This window comes from Lathamus discolor, chromosome 1 (genome assembly GCF_037157495.1).
Source record: "Lathamus discolor isolate bLatDis1 chromosome 1, bLatDis1.hap1, whole genome shotgun sequence".
Classification (NCBI taxonomy): domain Eukaryota; kingdom Metazoa; phylum Chordata; class Aves; order Psittaciformes; family Psittacidae; genus Lathamus; species Lathamus discolor.
This window is the reverse complement of record NC_088884.1, coordinates 137847423-137868560: the sequence shown is the minus strand read 5'-3', so window position 1 is coordinate 137868560 and position 21138 is coordinate 137847423. Positions and strand designations below refer to the sequence as shown.

At 42.0% G+C, this 21138-nt stretch overlaps 1 protein-coding gene across 5 annotated transcripts in view; it reads right to left on the bottom strand.

Moving 5' to 3' along the window:
• Window positions 1–20704, bottom strand: part of TEC (tec protein tyrosine kinase) — a 50115-nt gene extending 29411 nt beyond the window's left edge. Inside the window, exons 1-3 of one of the 5 annotated variants that reach the window (XM_065697650.1) lie at window positions 20391–20704; window positions 6049–6168; window positions 2583–2763 (exon numbers count right to left, since the gene is read on the bottom strand). In XM_065697650.1, the coding sequence (XP_065553722.1) occupies window positions 2583–2720 (138 nt within the window). In that variant the 5' untranslated portion in view covers window positions 2721–2763; window positions 6049–6168; window positions 20391–20704. Of the gene's footprint in view, window positions 1–1293; window positions 1381–2582; window positions 2764–6048; window positions 6169–17961; window positions 18052–20390 lie in introns of those variants that run through there. The other 4 variants (XM_065697659.1, XM_065697640.1, XM_065697668.1 and 1 more) reach the window with 4 other exon arrangements.
• Window positions 20705–21138: the final 434 nt, after the last annotated feature.

The following is a 21138-nucleotide window of genomic DNA, read 5'->3' as shown; positions in this document are numbered from 1 at the left end:
GATTGCTTTCTGTTGTTATAAATGTTCCACTTCTGCCACCAGACACGCCAAGTACCTAATTCTGTCACCTTATTTACAATCCCGACTTGCCCACGCTTTGAGAATTGACTAATCTGGTTTATGAGATCTATTTTAACCTCGTTTTTAAAAAGAAGAAGTAGGATTGCTCACATGACACAAACCAGGTTCTTTTTGAACCCTCTCTATGGCATTCCCATGAAGTTAAAATGGGAAAAAAACCCTACAAGACAAGACTTCAGTTTGGCCAACAACCACACTGGGAATTACACACTTGCCTAGAGGAGCAGAACTCAGCCACCCTTGGCAGACTGCTACCACTGCAGTTACATGATTAATGTGAGGGTGTGGGATCTTCTTGGCTTGGGATTTCCATGTTTATCTTACCAATCTGGACTTTGAGTATTGCCAAACCTGAAACAAGATCAGTCCATGCCTGTCCTTTCATCTGTCACATCTTTAAATTCAGTCAACACACACAGTAGTTATAGTTATTTCAGCAATAAGCCTCCAACTCTCCAGAGGGGCCAGAATCATTTCTATCCCTAATAATTTTTCTTTTTATATAAATCTACAATAGCCAACTGTCTTACTGCAAATAAAAACTTACAACCACCATCACTGGCTTAAAAAAGAACCCATCCAACCAAATAATAACCAAACAACTGATAAAACCCACAAACTTTTTCCATTTCAGTTGCCCAGTGACACAAAGGAATAACTACTTCTGTGTCACAGAGATCTTAGTCACAGTATTTTTTTCCCAAATAGAGACCAAGTACTGCTGGCAGAAATACCCAGTGTGCCCCTCTAAGATCAAAGGTCATTATTTTCAGATAATACTGTTAATAAACTAGAATCATATAATCATATTAGAATGCTGATTAATGTTTAGAACAATCTGAAGTGGGAGGAACAGTGAACATGAGAAGAGTTTGAGGCTGAAGCCAGTCTAACAACCTTCTGCTGTCAGCAGTCAGAGCATCCTGTCCTCCTCCACCACCTGGCACCAGCCCCAGTGCTTGTCAGATCTTGCAACAAGCTACACAGCTTGCTATCCCAGAAGAACACTAATCCAGCCAAAATAAACCCAATCTTTCTGCCGATTAGCAAGTTTTTCTCAGAGCAGTACGGACTCCAAGTGCCAGAACCTACGTAAGTGGATGTGGAAGGCCTGCAAGGCTAGGACATGGAAGAGACAGACATGTCTGTTTCAGCAGCAAACTGGTGGGGTAGCATAGGTGTAATGTGTATTCTCACCCCAACTGTCCTTACCTTAAGCTGGAGCATTTTATGAAGTAAATGTACTACGGGCAGCCCTGCTCCATCTCAGTGCCAATAAAACTGAGTTCTAGCCCCCTGTCAGACCGATAAACCTCCTTGAAGAGTATTTTAGCCAAAGAACATTACCTGCAGGGGAAAGGGAAAGCTGGAACCGGTAACTTCTTAAATGCCAACAACTAGACCTGCAAAACCTGTTAGTGACATTTCTATTTGACCTGAATGTAAGGTGACACAGAATAAGCATGCCAGACATGTTTCAGATGCCTTCTTAGTGTCATGTGCATCCCCCTGCCTCCCCCTCTCCCCGTTTATTTTCTGGGGGTGAAAAGCATTAAAGGAAGGGAAACAAAAAAAAAAAAAAAAAAAAAGAAGAAAAACCCCACACCAAAAACCCACAAAGAATGAAACCCCACCAGAATTCTAAAGTAAATCCATATTTTAACTTCACAGTCAGCAAAAACACACAAACAGCTATTCTAAGGTAGACTGGAAACTGGCTGAACAGCTGGACCCAGAGGCTGACGGTCAGTGGCACACAATCTGGCTGGAGGCCTGTAACTGCCACCCCCATCACCAAGGACCTGACAGGGCACTCTGGGGACAGGTGATTTTGATCAAACTGAGCCTGAAGCTCATTTGAAAAACACACTGGTCTGAGGATTTGCCCAGTTTACACTACTGACTTCTGGTGTAACTGAGCTTACACAGGAAGTGGTAACAGGGACAGGCTGTTTGTGCCGTCAAAGATAAACTGCTTCCAGCTTCATTTCAGTCACTAGGTTGCATGACCCACTCTAACGGATCTCATCTCTAGTGACTTGTTCTGCAATGCACAGCTCCTATCAAATGCTGTCTGAATTCAGTTCATTCCTATATGTGAAAGTAATGGCCTTCACAGTAAACATGGCTACAAGCAACTACAATTTTAAGTTTTTCTTCCATTTTCCCCACTTTGTGATCTTTTATGTCTCTGGAGAGAGAAAGAATTCAGTTTTGATGACCAGCTATAAAAGCTGTTTAAACTTATTTCTGGCATCCGGCCATATCCTACTACTCTGATTAAGAGCCAGTTGACATTGACTATCAGGTAAGTTATATACACATCTGTCAATCTGAATTATAAATAAGAGGGAAGAAACTGCAGTTCATGCGCATTGTAACCCGTGGCCATTGCCCCCATCTGCTCCTGACAGCAAGATAAACAGTAGGAAAAAAGCCAATAGCATACAAAACCAAAAAGGAACAGAAGTCACTCTACAGTATAAACCTGTGTGTCCTACCTCCGCTCGACCTTCATAGTATGTTAGCATAGACTTTGTAAGTACAAAAAGCCTCTCTTTGTAGTTTAAAGGAGAAGTCCTCTTCTTCTGCTGTGATCTTTTTATCAAAATCTCTTGTAGGATAGTAGTCGTATTCATTTCAGCCACTTGTCAACTGTTTCTAGCCATTGAATATCAGTTCCTGTGAAGACAAGAGGAATACATCATTACGGTATCTTTGGAGCATCACAGAACTGGAGATTTCTATAGTAAAAATTGCTTCTGGTTATAAGTGAAACTACCTGAATGCACAGAGAGCTGGAGCTGACCCTAAGAGGTTGGAAGTTTACAGAAATTAATTATTAGACAAGAAAATTCAGGCTGTGCTCAGCTGAGGGCTGCAGTGGCACATTCCCAGGAAGCCAAAAGCTGCACACGACTGGCGTGAAGTGAGGGACACTGCAGCCTATGTCACAGAAAATAGGGGTGAGAAGTCCGACATGTGCTCTAGGCAAACAGCAGTGTACAGCTCCTCACCACTAAGTCCTAACGTGTCTCAAAGTTCTAACTGCTAAGGTCTGTGCATATACAAATGCTATTTGCAACACAGCTCATTATACAAAACTGAACATAAATCAGTAAAAGTAATTCTGAAAATTCACCCCAAATACATTAATGAAAATTTTCAGACATAGTTGTTTAGAAGATGGCAACTTGAGAACAGAAAATTAAAGCTTATTTTTCAGAAAGTGGTAGTATATGCCCTCCACCTTCTATTTAGAAAGGCTTCATGCTGACCATCAACAAGAAGTAATTTACTTCTGACAGCTCTGATTGCTGAGTAACATCAAGCTGCTTTAAAGTTTTACACCATGATTCATACCTGTAGGACAGGCTTAGGAGCACATAAAACAAATGTACCCACAGTTACTTTGTTTGCAAATCTGGCTCCAGCGTCCTGCCAAAGACATTGTCAGGCAATCTCTGTTCTTTGCAATGATGCCAGCTTAAACACAGCTGACCTCCTACTCATATGTTCACTGCCGCTCTGCTACTCTGCCTTATGTGGGTGCAAGCGTTCCTCCTGCTGGGCTGGAAAGCGGGGCATAGGGAAGGGATCCAACCAGGCATTTCATCATGCAGCACAGATGGCTGCCTGCAGAGACTTAACACATAAAGTGGCACAGAGACAGGAATCAAAGATGTGGGAGAAGTGATGTGGAAGCTCTTCCAGAAACCTTTTTCCCCATCACCTTCCCCTTTGCTATCTTTCTGGCAGACCTGCCAGCCCTCACCTCAAGCAGTGCTCCAAAGCTGGGACATGTTGCTGCCACAGACCTGTACCGCAGCTTGGGCTACAGCAGCACAGCTGCAGACTGAAGCCATAGCCTGAAGAAGAAACAGCATCATCTGCTGAAGCACCAGTGACTGCAATGACTATCTCACTTGTGTGCATGTGTGGAAGGGATGGGGGCATAATCCCAGCCAGAGCCCTAGATAATCACTGCAGACCCGGAACAGGTTGCCAAGAAAGATGGTGGATGCACCCTCCTGAAGACATTCCAGGCCAGGCTGGATGTGGTTTTGGGTAACTTATTACACTTGCTCATTGCAGGGGGGTTGGACTAGATGACCTTTGAGGGCCCCTTCCAACTCAAACTATTCAGTGATCTCTGTACCAGCAGGAAGTTTCCCTCCAATCTATTAAGAAAAAACAAAACAAAAGCCACCACAACCGAAACAAAAATCCAAGAACTTCTTCCATTGCTCACAGGGATCAATTTAGGCACCTAATTACTGCTTCAATTATTTCAAAGTTTACTGCAGAAACATACATACATTTTTTTTCTCTGAGGCAACACAACTTCAGCATGGACAAAACAATTGCACGACACAGTACTGTGCAGAGAAGTTTGAAAAACCGCAGGCCTCCTTGTAAGTGAAGTTTAAAGAAAATTACACATAAGCAAATTCACTTTAGTGCCTTGCCTGCTTTGTGCCTAAATATGTCATTATTGGCTGTGGCAGAACATGAAGTGACACTCAGTCTAGTCCTGATACCGCATTTATCTCCCTGTTTTGGCCAAGTGAGCTTTCATATCCCACACTCCTGCCATTTCACACAGCTGGATGTGGTTCTTCACCACTTTAAAACATTACTTTCTTCTTAAGGTGCATCTCTGAATATGCTAAAAAATTAGTCTCTGGTCTACAAAGAACTACAAAATGAGACCAGGTTAGGATGCATAATTCAAAGACTGTAATAAGATTGAAAATGGTGATTATTGTGAATAATCTCTTTTTGGTGTTTGTCTTCCTGTACATTTTGCTGTTTATCTGTCACACTCTTTCTGGGAAGCAGACATATTTTTAATTGGTTAATGTCTTGAGGACATTTTTTAATTACTAAAGCTGTCTGTTTCTGGTTTATTGCCCTTCTAAAAATAGACTGGCAATCTTTGAGGTAATTGCAGAGGAAAGGGTACTACCATGAACTGAAAATAAAACAATGTATTAAAGTGAATTTTGAGTCACTATTTAATTGAATTAAAAGTCAGTATTAATTTGCTGTCACAGGCTCTCCCTCTCAAAACAATCTTTCTGTTCTCTATACTATAAAGTCTCTGTTGACACTTAAGAAAAGCATAATTATTACCCATCTTGAAAACAGCAATCTCAGAGATCCCCAGAGTGCTACTGGAGAGCATGAGAAGAATTCAAAATTAACTGTGATTTCAAATCTCAATGCTAAAATATGTCATTTCCCTACCAGCCCTCTTTTGTCACATTAACATTATACAAGAAACAAAACAAAAATCCTTTTGACAAAAATTAGCATTAAAAAATAAAGCCATCAATAATGTAATTGGTCCATGTCTTCACCTTGTTGCTACACTGAATTATCTCTGCTATGGAGATCTCTGCAGATTAGAACCAGTTTCCCAGGTTAGAAGATCAACTTTAGAATTTGCATTTGGTCAGAGAAACCTGTTATTATTTGGGTTTTTTTCCAAGCCAGTGTCTCTAACCACATTCCTATTTCCATAAATAAGCTTCAGGATAACTGAACCTTCACCTACTATTCTGAAGGTTCCTTTCCCAAATTGCAATACTTCACTGAGAAGCACCTGTAATGGCCACCCTCACCTCCTACCAAACCCATACATCACTACTTTTTCTTCAGTTTTAGAGATTTTCTGCACTTTCTCCGTCCTTTCCCACCAAACATTTCACTGTTCCCAGGCCATCCCTCAGAACATGAAGCTGTTTGCAAGACACATTGTTATCTTGCTATAAATTGCCCTGGGAGGTTCATGCTACCACCCATCCAAACGTTTCAGATCATCACTCCTGCCAAGGGCTTGCCCTGTTCCTTGTCAACCTCAGTTACACAGTAACAGATACTACCTAATTTGCAGAGATGCTGAAGACTCAGAATAATGACAGAATTATGGTGTATCCCAAAGTAAGAGTTACAGATTCTCACCTCTTTTTAGGGTGGGAAAACATCCTCAACTTTAAGTACCGAAAAGTCTGCATCAGCTCGCACTATCCATCTTCACATCATACAAATAATCCCCCTGTACAGCATGAAGTCACCACACACCTTCCACAAAAGAAAACAACTGTTAAGATATATCTACTACATCAATATTAATCAATATGTGCAAAGTAAGTTTTCACTTGTAAACTGAGCTTCTTATGCAAGCCACCTTTCCCAGTTTTCCCTGGGTAAAACTGTGGCACTAAGTGATGAGGTAAGCCCAGCAGTTGCAACACTACCCATCTATCTCCTGGTTCTCACTTCCAGCTCCTGGATTGTATTTGCTTATTGAAACAATTAGTCACCAGAAACCGGTCATTAAGCACATGTAACATTCAAACAGTAAATGTACGAAAGTCCCAGTGGAGGTTCTAGCAAGCAGAGAAGAGCAAGTGCATCCCACTCTGACCAGGGTTTGTCTGATCCAAATGCATTTTCCTCTTACAGCAGATAGCTGTATCACACATAGTCATGAAGAAAAAAAGCATTCTGAAAAACACACTTATATGCAACTGTCATACAACGAACACCAATAGAAAACATTTGTCTGCGCCTGAAAAGAGTAAAATCAAGCTGGAACTCTGTTTTCCAAGTCCCGACACCTCCTTAGTGATGGTAACATTTACCTAAGAATTTGGGTTCTTCGGCGCAAAGTTTTAAAGCTAAGGTGATGGGCTGCCATGCAGGCCAGAGTCCCTCTAAGAAATCAGCATCCTCGGGTTTCTTAACTTGGGTGTCATCAATCCTGCACAACCGCTCTGTTTCAGATTTTGGGCCCATCAATCCAAATCTGTAGCAAGTCCAAGTCTGCATATTTAATATTGAAAACATATCACCTAGTGCAGTACATTAAAATTATGTAATATTCACTAACTCAATTTAAAAAGGAAATCAAAATGTCAATCTTAAGTACACAGATGGTACCTTGAATTCCAACTCAAACCTGTACCTCTTCCAGAATATTTTTTCCTCCTTTTTTTGATTAATTCATCTCAAGCTGCTGATCAAGTTTATAATGCATCCCTGAAAACAGCTGCAGTGGGGTAAGTGAACAGGCAGCACACTGCAGCTCTGGGCAGAATGCAGAAACAGTGAAGAAGGAAGAAGAAAAGGAGAACTCCTTACCCTGTTTTTTCTGCTGAAGCTGCTGTTGCTTTACCATGGAACAACAAAGTGAGTTACATGTGAATAGTTACTTATATGAGCATCCAGCACAAGCTTATTTGAATAATTACTACCCAGTGCAAGCAAGGATTGCAAAATGTGCTCGTGCTTCATAGGTTAGAAAAGTTTTTTTGCTCCACTTCTAAGGCTGCAGATCCAAACTCAAAAAAATAAAATACAACTGAATAAAAGACAACTGTTATTAATCCCTGTTCAAATGGTAAATTTCAGAGAAATATAAATTAATATGCTTTCGCTTAACCTGTCATAATTTTAAAATTGAAACCGAGGTGGAAAATACTATAATGACATCTGAAAAGTATAATGTCAGAAAAAAGGAAAAGTAAAAAAACCTGGATTTGCTTTTTTTCTGCCCTTTTTCCCCCCCCAGCAGTCTCAGAAACCACTCCTATCATATGCAAATTGCATTGTTTTTAACTGAAAATGCAACTTTTGAATAGATTTCAAAATTATACCCAAAGGCTTGCAACACCTTAGTCTCTGTCTGAAAGTAACCCAAAGAATAACTGGCTAATTTTATATATAATCAGGCCCTTTGAAAATAAAATTCATATTTGCCTGTATGAAGTTTAGGTTAAAAAGTAAACAGACTAAGGAGTGACTCCGTGACAGCTTTGACTGAAGATTCCGAGATAAGCATGTGATGTTGCAAAATATCCCTTGTTCAACTGAAGGCTACTCACATACACACACAGGAGGAGAATTTCATCACAACCAGCACAGGTTTTCCAAAATTCCTCAGAAACAGGCTCCTTACATTTCACAGCACACAAGCATTTATTTCTTTGTGGCGTAACAACTTCGGTAGGTGAGGTAACTGAAGTAAATAATGCTGAAAAAATGATGGTCCCTCTTTGACAGCATCAGCTGGCATCAAGGTGGTTCATCACACCAAACCGGACCATCAGCCACCACAAAACAGAAATAGAGCCAAAGTGCACAAAACAGCTAGCAAAAAATGGCAAAAGCAGCAGAAGGGTTTCTTTCTCCTTACAACGCTGAGTTCAGATTTAGGAGAACAACATGTACATGTCTGCAAATCATTTGTAAACTCACCTATTGCTTGTTATTGTGACCCCCTGGAAGCAATACAACCCAATGACTAAGTTATCCCTTTCACAGCTTTATAGTGCCCCTTCTTCAATTCCCCCATTAATACTTCATATTTTTTAGGAGAGGAACCTCTGCTTTATGAAACAAGAATTACATCATTATCATCCATGATGTAGAATATACATTGACATGGGCATTTTTTTAATTTCAATGATTTACTGCTAACTTTGAGTTAGCAACACTCTGGGATGCCACACAAAGGACAGACTGATCGATTTGCACTGTCCTTAACAGCTTCTTGTGGTTATATTCATTCCTCTACAGCTGACTATTTGCAGTGTTTCTTATTGGTTCCACATAAAAGCTGTGCAATACCTATAAACTTGCACTGACTATTTTGCCTTCAGTTTATTCAGATCCAAAACCTCTCTAGCATTTGTAATGTTCTCTGCTGGAAGAGAATACAGCTGAAACTTAGTTTGGGAAAGCAAGGCACAAAAAAAGACTTTGAAACATCAGCTAAAGGAACACAATCCAAACATTTTCGCAGCTTACTGACCTTCTGCATGCTAAGCCACCCGAACTTTCTAAAGATAAAAAGCTTTTTAATATGTCACTGCCTCAAGAAATAGTATTGGTGATAGAGCAGATGGTCAGCTCGTACATTGTATGCTGTCCCCAACTTCCTGTATGTGTTTTGTTAGTCACAAAGTGTTATGAGTTCATCTTGCGATTTCATCAAGGACTAGAAAGTCATCTTAATTTTGCTACCAAAGACAAGCAAAACCCACTGCCGAAGAGTTGCAAATCTTCCTGAACATGAACTTGCTCCCCTCCTGTATTTAGTGTCTGCAAAGTGACATTGGTATGGCTTTAACATCTCCAAGACTCTGTTTCTGCCACTCTTTCAACACTTGTGAAAAGTTTTTGTTGTTCTTCACCATCATTGATATAAAGTTTAACCCCTACCTTCATGCACCCTGTTTTTCTCACACAGATTAAGAAAATAACATGAAAAACTGACAGTTTATGTTGTTGGGGCAGGGGCGGGGGGAAGGTCTTTATACATGCATGCACATATAGAGAGTAGTTATAATTCATCGTATTGGGAAAGGTAATCAAAAGTGTATGCAGAACCACAACGCAGAGACCCTTCAACAGCAAGAGAATTTCAAATACTCTGCCAGTCTAGTCTTTTTAGGCTTGAGAATTTTAGATGCTTCTGTAACCACATACATAGTGTGGCATTACCCTCCCTTCAACCCACATACAGCAGCTAATTGTTGCTATTATTTCCATAAGAATGCTATTAGCATTAGCTACTATTGTTAAATTCCACTCCAGCATCCAAAGTTACCTCCTTATTTTTTGAAAGGCTTTCAAGGTGGCTGGCCACAACTGAGCAGTGCTTCCCACAGCAGTGTTCTGCAGACAGAACTGACTTCTGCCACTGAGAATCTGCGGGTCTGGGCTCACCAGAAGCCATATGCCCTCTGACACAAACTAAAACATCCTGTTTATCAGCAAGGTTTATTGCATTCACACAGCTTCCAGGTGAGACCTTAGCATATTTGATGACCTTAACACACAGCCAGACGAAACTTTTACAAGATAAACTTATCCCCAGCTGGGCCTTCTGACAAAACCTCCTGCAACAGCCACCAAAATCACATGCAAAAGAATTAGGTATATTTTAAGTATCACACATTTGAGTCAAGTAAAGGAAAATTAGAATTAGAGAATTAAAAAAAAAAAAAAACCCAAAAACAAAAACCAAAACACCCTTCTTTTTACAGACTTCTTTCTGAGGGCAGATTTCCAATTTTTGAATGAAACAGGGCTATTGTATGAATTTAAACAGCTGACTGAGGATGCTGTTGCTACCTATACACATTGCCTTACTTACTACCATTTCCATGATGCCTAATCCACATTGCTCATGCAAGGACCAAATCCAAGCCTGACTAACATTTTTATGTACTGGTACTCGAGATTAACCCTTAGAAGGGAGGTAGCAAGTTTTCCTAGGTCTGAATTTTGTTGCTCAGGTTTATTTTCATTTGTAAATACTACACAAAGCGGGGTGAAATTGGTAAACTATTTTTTCCTGCTGACATACAGCATCTCTTACCTGCTGTGGTGCGATCACCAGGACTTCAAGATGCTGCAAGGAGCGTTGACTGCAGCAGTACAAATAAGGCAGGGCATACAGAGATTTGTTTCTTTATTTATGCAGTATAAAGGTCTGGTGAAGAATATTAGTTTGGTTTAATTGCACATATATAACTGGTCCTCAGATGACAGAAAAGAGGAAAAACAATAAGCATGAACAAAAAGGGAAGATTAGGGTTGGAATTAGGAGAAGGTAGGTGGTATGCTGGTCCTTCTTACCTGTGTATGTACCTTTGAAACAACATTGTCCTCTTAGTTCTGGCAAGTATTTTCAAAGTGATGTTAAGAGAAGAAAATGGAAGAACAACCTCCAAACCAGCATGGCACTGGTTTGGAGGAACAGAAGCTCAGAGAGAGCAGAGTCTATTTATTTCATTTCTACATAGACCAAGGCTACTCCACCAGTCCCTCCCTGGCCCTGCAGTGCTGGGTGGACATTTGGTAAAGCAGAGCTGCTGCCTCAGTCTTGTTCCTAAAAGTCCCCTGCTGATAAGAACAGATGAAAACAGTAAGAACCACTTACTAAAGAGAGAGACAAAGATGAGATTGGCAAAAGAAACGGGCAATGCTTGTGCAAAAGCTTTTCCTACTTCTCCAGGAAGCTGGAGCTTCAGAGGGCTGGAAAAACAAACATTCTTTTAAATCAGAGGTTGAACCTAATTCTGTTTAGGAAATCTAAAGCTCACTATTAAGTAGGCTGTCAACTGCTATTGCACACAAACCTGCGAATCTAAGAAAAGCAAATCAAATCCATGGGGAAGAAAGTCTGAAAAAAAGAGAGGTCAACAGTGCCTGAAGCAATCTTTATTCGTAATTCCAGGAGTCAGTTTAATTCCCTTTCTTCACAATCTGAGGTTTTCTAAATGTTATACAATCTCAGGTGAGTATATGACATATTACACAAAAATGAAGTTAATCTATTTCAGTATTCAATACACACTTTTGACATAGTGCAACTAAAATGCTGTAATACATACAAATTATGACTTGCTTTATGCACAGGGAATGACTAATACTTCCTCAGTTACTTCTCTTTCCAAACACTTAGATAAACTTTTTCCCCTAAACAACTACTTCTTCTCTGACTACTAAAAGTTAACTAAAAGTTAACTCTTTCTGTTCTACCAGCACAAATGCCAAGTAACTGATACCAATACAATGAACCTAACTTTGCACCAACTTGAACACAATCATGGTTTTGTTTTGTACCATTGGGCTGCCATACCTTTTAAAGTGGAGAATGGTAGAAATAAGTCACCTATGGACCACCTGGGACCACCTCTCCTCTGGTCCCAAGCCCATTCATTCTAGAGCTAGAACCAACAATAATATTTCAACACCTAAAAGCAACACCCACCCTTCTAGATCATTACCTGGGATCATCTTGAAAGCTACCAAGAAAACTCAACCAGTGGTTGAAGCAAAGTTCTTCTGGCTTAAACATATTTTGCCAGCAATAAGCAAACCTGAAATAACTCCTAAGGAGCCTGCCTGTTCTCCACACCGAAGAACTGCCATGTACATCTCTACGGCACAGCTGAAGCCGCAGAAACCCTAGCTTGGCTCCCGATGGCAGAAAAGCAGTACCAGCACTACCTGGCACTTGCACTACTAAACACTGTTCTGGAATTACTCATCCTGATGCAGATTCTGCTGCATCTGCTTGTGATCCTAGCCAGCTTGCTGGTAGCTTCTCTCACCCAAACTCCATAGAAAAAAACCCACAGATGAGCCCAAGGATGAATATCTTGAGTCACTCATTCCTGGGTTTGAAACACAATTTTCAAAGAATGCTATGAACTGGTTTGGTTTTAAATTTCATAACAGTTTTACGAATTAAAAATGCATTTTCCATGTCTCTCAAGTTATGTAGAAGTGGTCTGTATGTACATCTTACATGAAGGAGAAGCAGGCATCAACTATGACTTCACTTCAACTACTCTCTGTCCCAGCTACCCTTAAATGACCTGATACGCCTTGCATATGTAAAAATACAGTGGGTCACAAAGAACCTGTAAATTTCTTCAGTGCCTGGAGGAAATCCAGCGATATGGATACACAGGGTTTGAAATCCATCTTCAAAAGCTAGCCTTTAGTTACAAAAGCTCAGGCTATGCAGTCCCTAGAAGACCTGCTAGAACACACGTAACAATCTCACAGCTACTTAAAAACGTAGCAATTTACCCTTGCAATGTGGCAGCCGACAGTAATATTAGTCAGATGAGTTTATTTGAGCAGCCTGGTCTAATGTAAGGTGTCCCTGCCCATGGCTAGTGGTGGTTGGAACTGGATGATCCTGGTCCCTTCCAACCCAAACCATTCTGTGATTCAGAGAAGTGTCTCAAAATGGAACTGAATCAAAACAGTTTTTGATTTTAAGACACTCTGCAAACACCAGCTATATATCTGCTGTTTATTGCTAGGGAAGCAACCTATTTACTGAGCAGCCTGTCACCTGCTTTTTGCACTTGTATTTTATTCACAAATAATGTAAAGGAACTTCTTACTTTTTTCAAAGAAACTGCCATCTCCCAAATTGATAGCAGGTTGTAGCTCTTTATCTGCCTTCTAAGATTATTTCTATCATTTCAGTCAAGTAGCTTTTAGTTGGATGAAACAGCCTCGTCAGAACCCAGGTATCCTTTTATCACTTCTGCAATGCTCCTCAAGATATTCTTCCTTCCCTTTTGCAGCCATACAGAAGCTATATTGCTTCCCAAAAATAAAGGATAAAACTTGTAGCACCTGCAGCATAAAAGCCAGCTGAGTGATTTAGTATCCACAGAATGACAGCTATACATGCATCCTTAAGCCTCATGCAAAGGGATGGCTTGTGGAAAAAACAGTCCAGACCCATCTGCAATGAACTGGCTACATGCCAGCTAAAGATCATATGGTCATAAGACAAGCATATGGCTGGGAGAAGCTGTAAGGGATCCTGAGGTCAGGGAAAACTTGAAAAAAAAAAAAAAAAGTAGTTGGCTTTCAGGGAATTTGGGAGACTCTCAGGCATGTGGCTTACAGGAGAGAAACCTACACCTGGATAAGCAGGTTAGAGAGAAGTGATGGGCGCTGAATTGTTCTGCCTTGATATTAATACCAATTTAACACAGCCAGACGAGATGGCCCTGAGCCAGCTCCAGGGATGTGCTGCTACTATTTTCCTGGGTTGTTGAAGACCACAGTCTACTCTCTGCACTGCTAAAATCGTTACCTTCTTTATATCATTTGTCATCCATCCTTCTAGGTCATTCATGTAGAGCAAGCATGAACCAAGTTTATGTCTGCCCCATAGAAACAGCTAACAGCCCCACTGTTCTCCCTCTCAAAGGGAGTAAGCTTAATAAAATCATACATAACCTGTTTTTAGTTAGCCTTTCAGTTACTCTTCAGATGGCCTATGAAGAACATCTTAGCAACAAGCTGTAATGTTGAAGTTTCACCAACTAGTTAGGTTATCTGAGGCAACAGTTAAACAGGTTTGTGTGCAAAGAGATTAAGCATGGCTCCTGCATGCCCTGTAGTCTCCACCAGGAGCAATTCTGACATCTGTACACCAGTATTAAGCTTTTAACAAAATCAGGTATGCAAAAGATATTACCCAGGTAACCATATGCTATGTGGTAAGATGCTAGCAATATATACAAAAAGTTTACAAAACATGCCTTCCACCGCCATTATAATAACTGGTTAATTCAAACCAAATATACCAGAAACCACACCATGTTTAAACACATTCATTAATAGGTACATTAATAAGAAAAATATACACTTATGTTAATAACTGGTTCTAAAAAGGCACAGAAACAAACACCTGTTAGACTGCATGGAAGCTGCACAAGGAAATACTACAGTAAAACAGAAAAATTTCAGCTTAAGACAAAGCTGTGAAGCTGACTCAGATGATTAACTACTGGTCGCAACGCATGTATTGACTAATATATTGCCTCTCAAAGTCTTCATTTTCAAGGAGTATTAGAATGCCATTTTGTTCCTTTTTCCTCCTACTGAGTGACAGACTAGCCCCAGTTCTCTCTCATACAAGAGTGCAATACATCTAATGTTCCAAATCAGAGCTGCCTTCTGTGCATGAGGAAAAACCCAAGGCAGCAAGTGGGGGACAGGAAATACTGCAAGTTCCTGTTTGTCAAGTTTCCCCTGCATCATTTTCACCAGGATACATCCCCTCTTCTACAAAGCAAGTACAAGAGACTGAACCCAAAATGAACGACCATTTACATTTCATCCAAGATACCATACTACTGGTTCCCACATCTGGCAATTCAGAGAAACGCATACCAAAGCGATGGTGTTAGCAAGGTCAGCACTCTTATCTTCTGATCCCAGACTCTCTTACCCTGTTATGTTGGATAGGTTACAAGGAAAATTTCACAAAAGAAAATCAAAATTCCCCCCTCATCATACTACACCCTCACCTCACCGAGGTGGCGCAACATGACTCTTGGTGAGAGAATTGCCGCTTGGTTGCACTCAACATTGTAGAAGTAATGCTGCCAGACCCAATTTCATGTTCTCACACTTTGTGTAGGTTTAGCTGACATACCACTTGTGAAGGATTGTACTTACAGCAGCTTTTGCCTTCTTTAATCAGCTAACAAGGCCTTTCAGTTTCTGTTTTGCCCTGTGCTTCAACCACATGTATGGTACGATAGGGATTAAAAATTAAAAAAACAAAGACTTGAGTAGTAGCTACGCTGCTGAGTACTGCCTGGAGAGATACTTGGAAGAGTAATACCTATCTTCCTGAAGTTATTGAAGCAGAGCACACAGAGCTCTTCCCTAACATTATTTGTAGAGCTCTGTTAAATTGGTAAGCTTTTACTTGCATTTCAGCCGCTTACTGATAAAGTCTCCACATAGAGGACTAAAACTCCAAGCTGTGACCTTGAAGAATTTCTTCTTCACTTACAGTGCAGCCTAAGCAACAAGGAATACCAAAGGACTTTGTCAAATGTCAAAAATGAATATTAATTCAGGGGAAAAAATTCTCACTGAATCTGAAAATAAACACAACTGAGGCAGGGCTGTGGTCCTGTGCTTTTCCATTGCTATCACTCCCACAAGGTAGTGAGAATCTCTAGCAAAGCAGCCTGTTATCTCTGCTCTCCTTGATGTCAGTTCTCAGATGTTGAGGTGCTTCAACTGCTGTAAGCTACACAGGGAATGACAGCACCTGTCAGGTGCCACAAGGCATTTATCATCTTAAAAAACAACATTCAGCTTAAACTTCAAGACATCATGAAATGGTCATTAATGCTTTATACTATCTTGCTCCACTCTGAATATTTCTGGTGATGTATAAGGATATTACAGAAAGACCATCACCAGAAGTTGGGCTGACACCAGTCAGTCCCATTGAGGTCAAAATTACAAGGATTAAAGTTAAGATACTGCAAAGGTAAGATAAGATAGTCCTTTATGGCTAGGTCTCAGGTTTTCATGTGGAGTGCTTGCTTCATACTGACTTTCAGAGTTACTTTCGGTTCAAGAGATGCAGAAAAGTAATGACATCCTGAAAATGGATATTCATGTTCAATAGATACAGAAAAGAGGAGAAGGTCTATTTTTATCTAATAAGCATAAATGTTCAGGAACTGGTCCCAGTCTAATGTAAAGGGGACAGTGCTTTCTCCTGCAGGGCATGGCCCAGTGTCCTGCCCAGACACTGGTTCAGAAGGAAGAACCCCATCCCCTGTACCACCCAAAGCCAGGTTTTTCTGCCCCACATTCAAGTGGAAACAAGAACAATGTGTTCCTATGATTTAATCAGATACCAGCTGGTAATAAGCACAGAGCTGAACAAAACCCCTCCTAACAGGAAACTCAGCTGTGACCTACTTGAGTATACATGAAGTTATACCCTACATGTAACAAAGTGGTACCCATTCATATATCTGCTGATAAGAGAAACATGAATAAGGAAAAGGAGTGCCAAGAAAGTTTGCCCAGGTACTACACACCTCAGTATGGTGCGATTTAGGTTTTTTTCCTTTTTCCTGCATTTGTTCAATATCACATAGCATTTTTACCTTAACAGCTGAAACAGGGCAGCCCAGTAGCCTGTTGTTTTGCCTCGGAAAAGGGGCTGTAACTACAAATATGGCCAACACTTCTTCCCATCACCAAGAGCTGAGTCCTGTGGCTGCCTTTGACAGATGGGTAACAGCTCTCATACCTCACCCATCGGCTAGGCTCAGGCTCTCCCACAGCAACTCCTCTCTGTGGCAAGCTCCCCAAAACCATCTCTCCTGTCCACAGTGGCAGGGCTGGACAACACCAAGCTATGTACAAGCTTTATTGAACCACCCAGAATACAGGACAGTGTCACCCAACCAAGATGCATCTTTTCAGCAATATAATTTTCCTGCTAAATGTTTGGGTATTGTCAAAACCAAAGACTTCTCCTAGGTCTTCACCTGAGAAAGGTAAACACTGCCTCTGATGGACAGACCTGTTCCCAGGAGAATACAAAAACCTGCTCCCTGCCTTGCAAAGCACCTCCTACAGTGAGACTCACCTCACCTCATGTAAAAAGAAGTCGCTGTTTTCAGGACCTTATCTCACATGGTATTTTCCCTAACTCTGAATCATTGCCTGTGTGTCTGAGCTGGGTCAGGAGATGACTGAGAACTGCCGGAGCTGTAATGGTCACGGGGCACTGGTCAATCACAATCCCTTGGCTCCCCAGTTCCCCTTCTGCCACACCAAACATAGGACATTGTGAGTCCTACGAGGGAGCACTGGCCTCTCTCACCTACACACCGCTTTCTTTCCCAATGCTTTTTCCTTATGCTTAGAAAACCAGATCAGAAGCAGGACAGCATAACGCTCCTCTGCCAGCAGAGGAAACCAGGGAGTTGCCTTTAGAAGGAACACCCTCCCTTAACAAAAATATGTTTGAGACCTGACTGATCATTTGTTAAAATACAAACGCAATTTCACTGGTTTCTAGAGAGCTGTGCCCCATTGTACCAGTGATATCTCTAATGCCTAGTGCTGGCACGAGGCCCTGGCCAGGAGGATGGGTAAATTGGACTGATCTCACTGCAGTGAGGAGATCTGCCGGGCTGCAGATACTGCGAGTCCTCCCCTTGCGTTTTGTGTAAAACCAGAAGCTATGGGTACCAGCAGGTCATGTAATGAACATCATCACTCTAACTTCCACAGTACCACCACTGACTGACCATTGCTATCACTTTTTAGCCAAGGCATTGGTAATTCTGTACAAATAGATGCATTTACGTAATGATAAAAATATCTGTACCACAAATCCAAAAATATGATAGATGTCCTTCAGAAGCACATGTGTTCTTTAAACTATAAGACCCACCACCTCAAGCCTCCTTCTCCATGCCAACCTTTATCCTACTCTGTCCGAGTACTGCTTTCCCTACCTTTTGATTTTTGTAGTGATATTTTTCTTACCGTATTTCTGCAGAAGAGCAATTGCAGACTGCTACAACCGATTCTTTGGCATACACTAACTTGCCATTTTTTAAAGCACAGTTCCAAGTTCAGCAGCAAAAAGCTAATAGGTTACTGAAAAAAAGTCAAAACAAGTAGAAAAACATCTTAGAGGTCAATGGTTAAGAGGGGCTAAAGACAGTTTTTCCATGATCTTTGCATCAACAGCAGGAAGCACAGACTCCCATTGTCTAAGAAACAGAAAATATTTTGCATATGTGAGATACAAATATTTGTATGAAACTTAGAGCATTATGCACCTTATCTTGTGTATCCAGTTTATAAGCTGACACAACACGGAGGCAATTAAACCTACAACAGGTTACACTTACACTTGGTGGAGGGGAAGACATTTCTTGATGCTGCCAAGCAATTCTGTGAAAGTAACCACTTCCCAGTTATTTCAACTTTAATTACAGGATACCACACTATCACGGCATTTCTGAATACAATGTTGTTTCAGGGCAAGATGAAATAATACAGAGCTGATATTGTTATCAGCTTGATTTTATTTTTCTCTCTTTTTAATCATTGTAGGCAGGCAGCCAGGTTACTGGATACATTGCAATGCCACATCCACAATACTGAGCCCACAGCTAAGAACTGAAATGCAACTTAGGGTGTAATTCTAACTGCCTCTCAGTGGTTTTAAGAGATTTAAGGTTGTAAAAAGTCTACATTAAAATCCCCAAACCCCTCAGTGGTACTTCCATGAATTTTGAAGAGCTAACAAAGTCAGCTAAGAACTAGAGTCACTTCAGGATGGAGGTCAAACTGGCAATGTGTTTTAACCATATGAACTCCAAATCTTTGGGTTTGGTTTTCACACCTCTGAGATTCACTTATTAAATAAATAAGGGGGAGTAACCTCATTTGCTGGTGCCAAATATAATCCCACCGCTCCATTTTCAGTGGTTTCAGCAGACAAGCTCATGCAGTAATCGTTTGGTTCAAAATACTTGTACTATTCATTTAGAAGTTCAGCTGAATCCTTTCACTGATGACTAAATGCAGAATAAAAAAATTATTATTTCTCAATAAGACAGTTTCTCAATAAATAAAGCTTACAATAAAAGCTAGAGACACATCAAGAGGAGCTTCTGAGAGCAAATAGGCTCTCTCCTGCTTTACAAACCATAACCACCAAAAGGCCACCAGGAGCACCCTGCTTGAGGGGCTCCCTCCCCACCTACAAGAGCAGTACCCAGGAAACAAGACAAGGATGCCTAAAGGGGCTCTTCTGCAGGTGATGAGCCAAGCAGCACAGCTGGTGCACTGAAAGGAGGGAGGAGCATGAGAAAAATCCCTCTGAGGACTCCCTCAGTGTAACTGAGAGCTGCTTTCTGATGGCCCAAAATACCCCCAACATTTATATAGCAGGTGTAAGTAACAACTCATCTTTCAGCCACTGGAGAGTTCCAACAAATTAACCAGCAACACTTCACACTACAGCCATGCTATATTAAAGATGATAGACAGTCAGCTGAAGTATCAGCAACATTTACTCTAAAATGAAAACAAACGCTCCAGAAGTGAGTACTTGCAAGACATCTTTTTATCTGCATTTCTACTATGGCCAGCTTTTCCATCTATGAAAACTACAAACTCACTTACTTGACTTATAAAACAGCACTAGGTATTTCAGATTAGCATGTGTCACAGTAAGGCACTCATCCGTCATCCCAAGCAGAGAGCTCATGGCCATGCCTACATTAAAAGCTCAGTTTACAGTTCAAATAATTATCAGCTCCAACTTACAGTGACGCAGAAGGGAAGCCTGCGGAAAAGCACCATGCAACTCACCCACTACATGAGCTTCAGCTACACTACATCCCAGCACCAAGCTACACAAAAGTAATCACCGACAAGAAAGGATAAACACGCTGTGGAACAGATAGCAGGGGTATTATTACTAGGACTAAACTCACACACAAGGCAAATTGCGCCTTGAGACAAGGTGGAACAGTCTTAGTAAACGACAGCAGTTACAGGGATATAGGGAAGAACTCAAGAAGAAAGTCACATCAACACGGCAATATTCAGCAACTGCTTGCTTTAAAACGTGTTCGGCAGCCCCGGCTACAACCCCTTGTATTACACAAGTTACGGCAATTTTAAGCAAAGGCTTAAAATGCACCTTTAGTCATAGCTCCCGCTTACAGACCCGCCTGCCACACGCCGAGAGAGGAATGCCTCGGCTCTGGGGGTGTAGGGCACCACCGAAGTTGCAGAGAGCGGCTGCTACAGAGTGCGCTCCGCCAGCCCTCCCGGCCCGGGAGCCGCACACCGGTAGCTCGGGGTAGCCCCGGCTGCCCGCGCGGGCACATGACCTCGTCCCGCTCCGGTCGCGGGGACAAACCCGCTGCTCGCCAGCCCCGGCTCTGCCTTACCTGGGTGTCCCAGCTGCCGCTGCCGCTCGGGGAGGCAGCGCACTGCCCCTCTCTGGCCCGGGGAAGCGGCGGGTCGCGGCACCTCCACTTCCTCCTCTCACCGGCCGCCGAGCACAGCTCCCCGCGGGACAGCGATGGAAGGAGCAGTGGGGCAGCCGCAGCGCGCACCCCGCTCCGCTCTGCTTCCCTCCCCGTCCCCGCCCCGTCCCGTCCCGCCGCAGGGCGGTGGCGGGGCCCTGGGCGCCCTCCGTGCTCGGGGCAGGTGAGGAGCTGAAAGAAGGGGGCGGCCCGCATCCAACAGACCTGACAAGAGCTGCCTGAAAGCGCTTCGGTGAAGCGAAAGAAAAGGCACATTATACAACTCGGAACAGGATGTAAACTCTTTTCCAAAATGTGGCTGCACCCCAGGGCTTGGCACCAGCTGGCTTTAAACTGGGTGTAACCAGTGCTTTAGCTCAGGTGTTTCTCGTTCCAGACCGCGGTGAAGCACTCACAGGGCTAGGGGGAATGGGTGGGTATAGGGCTCCTTGTCCTGAGCAGGCTGGATGACCTGAGGCTGCTCTTGTGTAACGTCCATTCAGATCCATGCCCAGGTGGCCTTCAGGGTTGCAGTGTCTTCCTCATACTTAACTGTATGTAATGGTCATATCCAGTCACCCCAGAGCTGAGACACTCATCTATATACAGAATAAAGGAAGGTGTCTTTTTGCACCCATCAGGAGTCTGTGTTGAACTTCAGCGTCTGTAG